Below are 10473 nucleotides of genomic sequence, written 5' to 3' on the forward strand. Positions count from 1 at the left end.
TCATCAAGAAGCTCTCAGAGCTGAACCTCACGCTCCAGCCGGCCTCTCAGCTCTCTGCTTTCAAATGTGAAATCACCTGAAGTGAGCTTAAAGCTGAGGCAAGTGCAACTGGAAAGAGGTAACAACAGACTTAAGTCAAGGATGACCTTTGAAAAATACTGCAGTGAACAAACGTATAGTCAACGACACATAATAATCAATGCACATTATGTGTTATTATTGATTGAAAAATTGCTGCATATATAGTTGCTGCTGCTTTCTATCCAGCTCGAAACCATTCAAGTTCAGGTTAACAGGGAGGACCTGTTTGTTAAAATGTCACTGTTTTTTATAGAAGGGACTAAACTACAGATCAGCAGGAGAGGTTAAACATTTAACGAAAGCCTGAGTTAATTGTTAAAGATGAGTGATACAGTTTCTAGTTCAGGCACTACGCTGACTAGACATCGTCTTTGTAGTTAAAAAGAAACATTTGATGCTATTTGTATCATTTTTTTCTGACCCTATTGTCACATGTGTTTGGTCACATGTGTTTTCAGGTGATGGGTCTCATAATTAAATACAAAATGTTACTTCTTTAAACCTTTTTAAAAATATCTTTGCTTTTATTCTGGAGGCACGAGATGCACACCGGAAGTTCTATTGATGTTAGAGGAGCGCGTCAAGGTAACGCATTTAAGATTTTGACATCCGCTTATTACCTTCAAGATGAGTGCATCGTTGGTGAGCTCAAATTAGACTACAGATAGTTTCAAAATAATGAATCACACACTGTACATATTCAATTATGGCTTTTATATATTGATTTTCAATTGAAATCAGTGTAGTTATTTGAATATTTTATCCGCGTATTCATTGAGTTAAGTCTTCAAAACAGGAAATAATTGTTTATAAGCACTGAATTTGGATTTTGTGGATGTGGCATTCAACAGATAAAAATCAGAGATTTATAAAAACGTTTTTCATTCATTTTCCATCTTAAACTCAAACATACCAAAGAAAACAAACACACGTAATGAAATATGTTTGGATGAACTCCAGAGAGTCTGACCAAAATATCTCTGTATGAGAAGAACACAGTGTCCTATTTATATCTCTTGAGGAAAGATTCTGCTGGGTAGAACCTGTGAATGAACTTCATTAAGTAACTTCTCTCACTTCATTAGCAAGGAATTGATTGAGAGGCGAGGACCACACTTTTCTCCATGGTACATTCTCTGTCATGCATCAGGTATGGTGAGTGTGAGTGAGCGCCTACGGGAAGTGAATACCCTCAGCAGCATCAAGATACCAACCAACTGTATATTTATGTATATTTATGGCAATTCCTCAAAATAATCTGAGTACTGTAACCAGTGCGTACCATTTGAGGCAAGTAGTTGACCAACAAGTACGATATTATTTTTATGAAGGTGATGTCATCTCACTTCCTGTCCTATTTTGCCTCTTTGTACGTCCCGTCCAGAGACGCATCCAATTGCAGAGCGCTATTGTTAGGACCTGGCAGTGTGTCTCTCCCTTGTGTTTCCTTTTCCCCTTTTCCCAGTGTGTTTTTGTCTGTCTGTCTTCCCCTGCCTGTGCAGCTGGGTGTGTCTTACACCTGGCCGGCTCCGCATTCCTGTGCACACCAGTTGCTGATCAGGCTAATCAGGCACAGGATAAAAGGAGAGAGCTCTTCCTTACCTGTTGCCGGATTGTTCCAGTCTCCTTCCTCCCAAGATCCTTTCAGGCCTGTTTGAATATCTTTATCGTAAGTACTTTCATCTCTTGCTATCGTGAGCGTGCTAATGATTTGTTTTCCACCTTTAATGGTGTGTTTTCTTTTGTTACAGTTGCGTGTCTGCCACTTCCACGTGTGCCTTGCCTCAGACCCGTCGTTACGGAGCTCCCTTAGTTCTTTCCACTCGGTTAGAGTGCGCTTTTCGTTTATTGTTGTTCCACTCCTTTTGAGTGCGCTTTTTGTTTATAATAAATTTGTGTTATTTTTACCTGCCTTCTCTCTGGTCTGCATCTTTGGGTCCTGTTCTTACCCTCCTTTCTCCATCCAGGCAAGGGAGATGTACTGCTGCATAAACATCAGTGTTCCTGTTCTGCTATTATTTTTCAGTGATCATGACACCAGATGAGATTTTAGGCTGAGCAGAGAGTCCCTGGTGGTGCTGCTGGAGCTTCTCCACCAGGAAAGGCGACACGGATGGGGTGCCACAATAGAGACCTTGGTCTGTCTCTTCGGGCTGGTGAGTGGGACATCCTACAATTGTGGTGGCAAGGGTGTTTGGGATGCCTCGCTCCACTGTTCACCGCATTGTCCATCGAGTTACTGAGGAGGTGGTGGCCATTCGCCACAGGGTCATCTACCTCCCCAAGACCACAGAAGACCTGGCGGCAGTAACTCAGGGGTTTGCAGAGCTGGCAAGACAGAGCTTTTCGAAAAGCTGCTCGAGCAATCGACGGCTGCCATGTGAGGATCAAGCCTCCAAGCGGTCCTGATGGTCACTGTTATCAGAACAGGAAACTGTTTGCTTCAATAGTCTTGCAGCACCACCAGGGACTCCTGCTCAGCTTCAACTGTGTATATGTTCTCTGTAACTCTGCAAATCTCTGTAAATAGTCATTTCTGCTGATCTTTTGAAAATAGTTCTACATTTTAAGAATGCCCACTTGTAAATAGAAATATTCATATTGTATCTTTGTAAATATCACAGAAAAAATAAACTGTGTTGTTACTGAAAAGTAGTTCAAAAGTCTACTTATATTGTAAATAAGAAATGGAATAGATAATGTAATGAGGTTATAAGATTTTAATGTAGAATACAATATTTTTAATTAACAATTTAAATCTAGCAACACAGAACATAATCAAACAAAAGAAAATATAAAAAAAAAACATCAGCACCTGTCAATCATTTTTTGTCAATCCCATTTTCTGCAGGATTGTTCTAAACATTAGTGAAGCAAGACAAAAGGTTAACACATGTAGTGCCCTGCTAATTTTTGTTACATATTGTTTCTTTAAATATGTAATTTCTGTGGCCTTGCTGGATTGGGGGACAACGAGACTGAAAGCCTGTGAGGAGCACGTTTTTTTCAAGCTTCTGAGTGATTATGGATTCTGGAAACTGTAAAGAAGTGTAAATTTATGGTTTACCGATAGCGTGGTTATTAGAGGTTTTGAATCTTATTGATAGTGTGCTTCGGACACTGCCACACACGCTGCTGCAGTAGAGGTGCTCAGGACTTGCTGCTGTCAGAGAAACCTGCTCCTGCACACGCGGACCAGGCATCAGGGCTGCTTCTCCTCATCACTCAGCTAACCAATGGACAGATGGTTTGAGCTGACTGTTACATCTTCTTTCTACTGTGTCCACGGGACTGTGAGTACAGACAATTCTCCGCCAGAGGTTTTCACATGAGCTCCAACCGCGCGCCAACGGTTATGGTACCAATAGACTGAGTAACAAATCCCGGGTATGAGTTAAATATGATTTAATTCATTTATTATTTTATTTGGGGTTTTAAAATAAATATTGTTATATTGTTGCGTAAAATTCTTGTGTGTGACAGTCTTTTATGTTTCAAAGTGATGTAACTCATAGGATGGTTATGTGATTTATGGTTAAAAATATAAGGTATGTGTTGTTAAAATTTGATGCATGGGAGTTTAAGCTCACACCACAGTATAGCTATTCAGTAAGCTAACCGGGCCTCTTGGCACTTTAGTGGAGGTCATTTTCCTCTAACTGTTACAGTACTGAAGATCCCAAATTGATTTGTTTTTTTTTACTAGCTCTCACCAATTCATCTCCCATGCAAAAGGGCAATAAAGGTGTGTGTCATATAATCCTTTACTAATCAAAATAGAATTGAGTGAGGGGGCTACACACACAAGATCACATTATCACAGATATGTACAGATTCACAAAAAGTGACATCAGGACAGACATAAAATTCCCACCCCCACCCAAAAACAACATTCATTTGATGTGATCCAAAGATTATATTAGTTCCTTTATGTAACTTTCACATACAAATACAGTATGTGTAGAGAACAAATGGGCTATTCATTTATGCCTCAATAGTTACCTCCATTCGAGTGTGACTGTGTTTTTGGCTCCTGTAAACAGGTGGTCGTTTTGACCACGAAATTTAATAAACTCCTCCGCCTGCTCCTTGCTCACAAAATGACCTGCAAACCATATTTTCTGTTATGTCAACAGACAAAATTATTGTTCGATATAATAACGACAATAACAATAATAATGGTGCTGCTGGTGCTGTTGGTCACTATTGTTAAAAAATCAATCGGTGTGCAAAGCATTTTGGGATATGTGAGGCCGTGCAGGATAGTAGCGATGCATCCTCCGAAAACAGGGAAAAGGAGGACGCATTTGTCGGCTGCATTTAGGGGACCCTTTGAATTTGGATGAATTGGGACAGCCTTCGCGCAGCGCTATGGTGTAATCGGCCTTAAAATGCATCCTCCAAAGGATGCAGCCCCTGAATTGGGACACAGCCAGTCAGTCTCATAACATACTGGACAGCATGGTGAATATTAGCTGTTAGCATTCGGCTGCCAAGCCTGTTGGGGTGAACTCCGTCGGCCCTATAGAAGGAGGGACGGTTCCGAAACAGGTTAAAATTGTCAATAAAACCAACGTTAAAAGCTCTGCAGGTGGACTGTAGCCAAGTGTTTAGGTAGAGTAGCTTGCTGAAACGCCATGCTCCGTGATGGGACAGCGTGGGAAGAGGACCGCTGATAAAAATGGACTTACCGCAGTTGTTTAAGAAGTTAAAAAGGTTGTTAAAATCCTTTTTGATCAGCTCAGATGGCTTTTGAGCGGTGTCAACGCAGCCAATGTGTACTAAGACACGGTTTATGGAGGGTGGGAGTGACGGCAGCAGACTGGGAAGTTTCTCCAGGATAACTGGGACTATGGCTCCTGGAAAGCAGTGAGTGGCTGCAATGAAGAAGCGAATTCCCTGGATTAATGAATCGCCCACTACTAAAGTGGTTGGAGGGAAGAGGGGATGAAGTGGTGGAGGTTGTGAGGTCCCGTGGCTGGATGATCCGTGGTCTGCGCTGTGCGTCCGGACAGACGGATGCGGTGTGGGGGATGTTTTATTGAACCTGAGAGAGGGATTCCCCGCTGGCTCCGGACGAGGAAGACCGCTGGAGCGCTGGAGCACGGCCTCCTTCAGGATCCGACGTCGGGCAGAAGAGGTCGCGGAGCCGGGGTGAAATTCTGCTGTGCTCGGCGGGGTGTGGCCTAGGTGCGTTCACCGGGACAGGCGGAAGCGGTGGAGATCCGCTGAAATCATTTAAAATCCTGGGAGATGAGGAAGAAGGCCCCAGGTTCCCAGCCAGTGGTGGAAATTTGTGTGAGTCCAGGATGTTAAAATGATTTTGAAGCTGGATATATTGCTCAACGCTTCTATTGGCCAGGGTTATACCAAGAGGTACTGGAATATTGCAAAAGTTGACATGAATGCCAGGTTGTAGCTCCCACCAAAGTTTCAGACTGTGGCCAGTTACAATCATTGCCTATCATGAGTGTGCCTGATTTGAGAATAGCTATGGATATCATTAGTCCTTTGCCCAAAAGTAGTAATGGACACAAATTTGCCCTGGTCATTTGTGATTATGCAACTAGATACCCTGACGTCTATCCACTACGCTCCATTCAGGTCAAAACGTATAGTTCGATGTTTAGTGGAGTTATTCTCTAGAGTTGGCATCCCCAAAGAGATCTTGACAGATAAAGGTACAAACATTATGTCACATTTGATGAAGTCACTGTTCTCCCAACTTGGTGTGAAAGGCATGAGAACAACACCATACCACCCTGAAACTGATGGTCTAGTAGAGCGATTTAACAGTATTCTGAAACACATGTTGAGAAAGTTTGTTGAGGATATGGGTAAAGACTGGGATAAATGGTTGCCTTTTCTTTTATTTGCATACAGAGAGGTACCCCAGGCTTCAACTAGTTTCTCCCCTTTTGAGTTGTTGTACAGCAGGCAGGTCAGAGGCTCCTTGGACATGCTGAAGGAGAACTGGGTGGCTGGTGAGGCAACGTCAACAACAACCAACATCATCTCCTACATTCTGCAGATGAGAGAGAAACTGGAAAGTTACAGAGAGAAAGTCAAGGAACACATGCAAGAAGCTCAACAAAAACAAAAGGTATGGTATGACAAACGTGCCTGTGAAAGAGAACTGAAAGCTGGCTGAAAGTGTTGGTACTGCTTCCTACGGGGCCAAGTAAGTTAATAGCCGAGTGCAAGGCCCCTATACTGTGACCAGGAAGGTGGGCCCAGTGCCATATGAGATTTTCTGTTCTGATAAACAAAAGCACCAACAATTACTCCATGTAAACCTGTTAAAGAAGTATCATGAAAGAAACAGCCAGGATACAGGAGGGGAGTGTGTGCTGATGGTCCAGGATGTCCAGCCTGAAGAAGATGATGCGGTGGAGGTTGAGGAACCTGACATGATACCCTTCAGGGAGAAGTGTAAACCCCAGACCCCTCCAGAGCACTTGAGTGAGGCCCAGTGGCATCAATTGGGTGAGCTGAAACAATCTTTCCCATCTTTGTTCTCAGAGAAACCTAGCCACACTAATGTGATAGAACATAAAATTGTTCTGAAAAATGTAGCACATTTCTTAAGAATCTATTAATCACATGTGGTAATCAAAGTTTTAACCTGTCAGAGTGTGAGTCCTGGTGGAGGCCATCTTGTGCTGGTGTTCAAAGAGGGAGCACGCCTGAACAATAGCCCTTTTATGTGCTGTAGGAGTAGGCGGATTCTCAGATTTGATTGGTCAAAGGATGAGTGATGAAATGACAGGTAATCAAGACAAAAACTGTGTGATATTTAAATGATTTGCTTATTTTGAATGTATGGAATGTACTGAATGTATGAATGAATCTGTGTAAGATTTCAGAATGTGTACCATGATTTGTTGCAAACAGGCCTCACTTTGTTCTTCATCTTTAGGCTGAACTTTTCGCTCAGAACTTGCTCGATCTCATCATCTGTTATATCCCTCATGTCTAAGACATCAACACCTTCCTCAGGTTTGTAGGTCACCTCACTATACGTCCAACCAATCAGGGCTCTGAATCCTGTTGGTGTTTGCAAAGAGCAGATGGACTTATTGATGAACATTGAATCTGGATCTGTTTGAAGTGTGTGGCTTATCTCGAAGAAATGATGGGCCTCACGAGGCTCCAAGGTGAAGCGGTAGATCTGCTTTGTCTCCTTCCTGTTCACCAGGCTTGATTTGGCAAAGTCTGGATTCAGAACCTCTGGCTTTCTGCCCGTCTTCTCCAGCACCCACACGTCCCCCTTGTCTATCAGACGAAAGACACCTGCTGCCTGAGGTTGGTCCTTTGCAGAGATGAGCTCCAGTGGCTCCCATACTTGGGAGGACACCCCAAAGCTTACGTCTGCTATGTACGCCTTTCCATCAATGATCACCTTGTTGATGAGATGAGTTTCTCTGGGATTAAAATCATTGAGGATACTGTTAAAAACTCTGGAGCCCAACGTTGTTGTGTCATAGCCCATTTCTCGCAGCACCCAGCCAAACAGGAAGTTGTTCTCAAGGCACCAACCGCCACGACCGCTCCTCACTATCTTATCAAAAATGACCTCAAGGTCCATGGTGTTCTTTTCACCACAGTGAATGCTGAGGTTTTCAAATGGGACTGACATGACGTGCTGTTTGTGGACCAACTTCAGTGTTGCCAGATCCAGTTTATCAAAAGAGCCATGGAAACCAATTCTTTTGAAGTATTCCTCCAAATTCATCTTGCCTGTAAAAGACATGACATCACATTGATCTATAGGACCAATTAACCTGTCACACAGTTGCAAAGTCATCTCAACTGTTTCAAAGCAAAGATTTAATTTCCTTCATGATTGAGGGGGATTTATTAATGAATCAGGGATCAGGGTCAGTCTGACTTGGACAAAGATGGTGGTTCAGTGTTTCCTCTACATTCATTTAGGAGTGCAGTCCGCCATTCCTAAATCCTAGCCACCGCTCCTTCAAATTTCCTTTTTTATTTTTCTTTATTTCTTTATTTTTTTCTTTTATTGTGGCAAATACACCACCGCCGCATGTCTCCACCTTCACAGCAGAGTCCGACGTTAGTTACTCGCAAGAGCGCGGCCTTGAAAGTGACATCTCGTCAAGCACCCAGGCACCAGGTCAGAGAGTCAGAGGAGTGTCGTCTTGGAAAATAGGGCAGCGAATTAGCTAATATCTACACGCCATGATGTAACTGCTGACTGCATTTTCAGATGAGCTTGTTCAAATATTTCTCTAAGAAGAGAAAGACAGCTGATGAAGATGAAGATGAAGCTAGTCAGTAGTGATGTGTTGGTTGCGAATGAAACGGCTCTTAGAGCTGCTCTTTGAAGTGAACGATCGGAGCATCCTGCCTGCTAGGCGGACCGAGAGCCACTTTGAGGGTTTTCTTGTTTTTTTCCGTTCAAGCTGCATGTGCTTGGTCAACTACATGACGTGTGGCAGCTTCATTGTGTATGCGCGCACATGCACACACACGCACACACACACACACACTCAGCCTTTAAAAAGCAATTTTCAACTGGCCATTCAATAAATAGGTTGTAAAAGTAAAATCTGCAGTCAAGTGTCATTTGTTTATGCCGCCATGGTTCCCTGGGGAGTCTGCCCCCGCTGCTGAAAAAAATCCTAGAGGAAACACTGAAATCAATCAAGTGCCAACCTGTACAACTGTAGGCTTTTTCAATCCAGAGAAAATATGTCCTAGTTGTCAAGAATGGCCAAATTCTACATATAGAAAATTTCAGATTGGCAGCAGAAAATAGGAAGCAAGTGTTGAACCTTACCTTTTGAAGGGGCTGATCGTGCAAGCAATCAAAATCGTGTATTCTGAAGACGCAATATTTCTGTGGAGCCAAAGCTTCCACACAAAGGCCATGCAAGTCAGATGTTTCTTCCCAGAGAAAGCCAGTCTGAGCAGGGTCCAGCGTTAAGAACTAACAAAACCCGTGTGTTAGCTGGTGATTAACCTGCTCCTCCTGTTAATCTGTGCCAGACGCACATTGTGCATTGAAGTGTCTGTGTGCTTTGGCCTTCATGGTGGACATCATCAAGTAGCTCTCAGAGCTGAACCTCACACTCCAGCCGGCTTCTCAGCTCTCTGCTTTCAAATGAAAGTCTAAAGTCAAGTTAAGGATGACTCAAGTCATCGTCCTTTTCCAAGTGATCCCCCTCCTCTCCCCATCGCATATGCATAATAAGATTAACAGGTGCTGCCCAGTCACCTGTGACCCAAACTCAAGTCAAGGATTCTTCTGTATGCTCCCCTGGGATGTGTGGTTGGTCACTCAAAGCATGGATGAACCTGCAACCTAAATTAGAGCAAATCCCCACAGCTGTGTCCTGCACAGTGAAGAGATGGCCCGATGAGGCTGATGAGGCTCTGAGGGACTGTTTCGAGACAACTGTGTGGGAGGAAATCTGTGATTGTCACGGAGAGGACATTGAGGGTCTCACACACTGCATTACGGACTATATTAACTTCTGTGTGGAAAACACACAGAACAACAAACAACAAACCATGGATTAACCCTGACATAAAGGCTCTCCTTAAGGAGAAGAAGAGGGCCTTTAAGTCAGGAAATAAGGATGAGCTGAAGGCTGTGCAGAAGAAGCTGAGAAGGAAGATCTGTGAGCGGAAAAACACATACAGAAAGAAGATGGAGGTTCAGCTGCAGGAGAAAAATGTCAGTGGAGTCTGGAGAGGCCTAAAAACCATCTCTGGCCACAAGGAACCTGACTCTTAAGCTGCAGAGGACCAAAAGTGGGCGAATGACCTGAAATTATTCTTCAACAGATTCGATCAGTCATCTGACCCTCCCTCAGCCCAGTCCTCCATGCTGCAGCCCCCCCTTTCCCCCTCTGCAACACTCAGCTCACAGCCACCCCCCACTGCTCATCCCATCAACTCAACCCCCCCACCCACACCCTCCAGCACACAGCCCCCCTGCACCAACCTGTCCCTCACAACAACCCAGGTGAGAAACCAGCTCCGGAGGATCAAGGTGAGGAAGGCTGCAGGTCCAGATGGCATCAGCTCCAGGCTCCTCAAGTCCTGCGCAGATCAGCTGTGTGGGATTGTTGAATGCATGTTCAATCTGAGCCTGAAGCTGGGGAGAGTGCCACAGCTATGGAAAACATCCTGCGTAGTACTGGTGCTTAAGACTCCACACCCCAAGGACTTCAGCAGCTACAGGCCGGTGGCACTAACATCCCACCTAATGAAGACCCTAGAGCTGCTGGTCCTTGTTCATCTCCACCCCTTGGTGAGCCCATCACTAGATCCACTTCAGTTTGCCTACCAGCCTGGCAAACAGGATGGACGACGCCGTCATCTTCCTCCAACACCGAGCTCTCTCTCACCTGGAGAAACCTG

The 10473-nt window shown here is 44.1% G+C and overlaps 1 protein-coding gene across 1 annotated transcript; it reads right to left on the reverse strand.

The window, feature by feature from the left end:
- Positions 1-6943: 6943 nt before the first annotated feature.
- LOC139333898 (arylamine N-acetyltransferase, pineal gland isozyme NAT-10-like) lies at positions 6944-7817 on the reverse strand. The gene has a single exon (XM_070966594.1). The coding sequence runs from the start codon at positions 7814-7816 to the stop codon at positions 6944-6946; it is 873 nt and encodes a 290-aa protein (XP_070822695.1). The 5' UTR covers position 7817.
- Between the last annotated feature and the right edge of the window lie 2656 nt (positions 7818-10473).

The sequence above is a fragment of the Chaetodon trifascialis genome, chromosome 1 (assembly GCF_039877785.1).
Source record: "Chaetodon trifascialis isolate fChaTrf1 chromosome 1, fChaTrf1.hap1, whole genome shotgun sequence".
NCBI lineage: Eukaryota > Metazoa > Chordata > Actinopteri > Chaetodontiformes > Chaetodontidae > Chaetodon > Chaetodon trifascialis.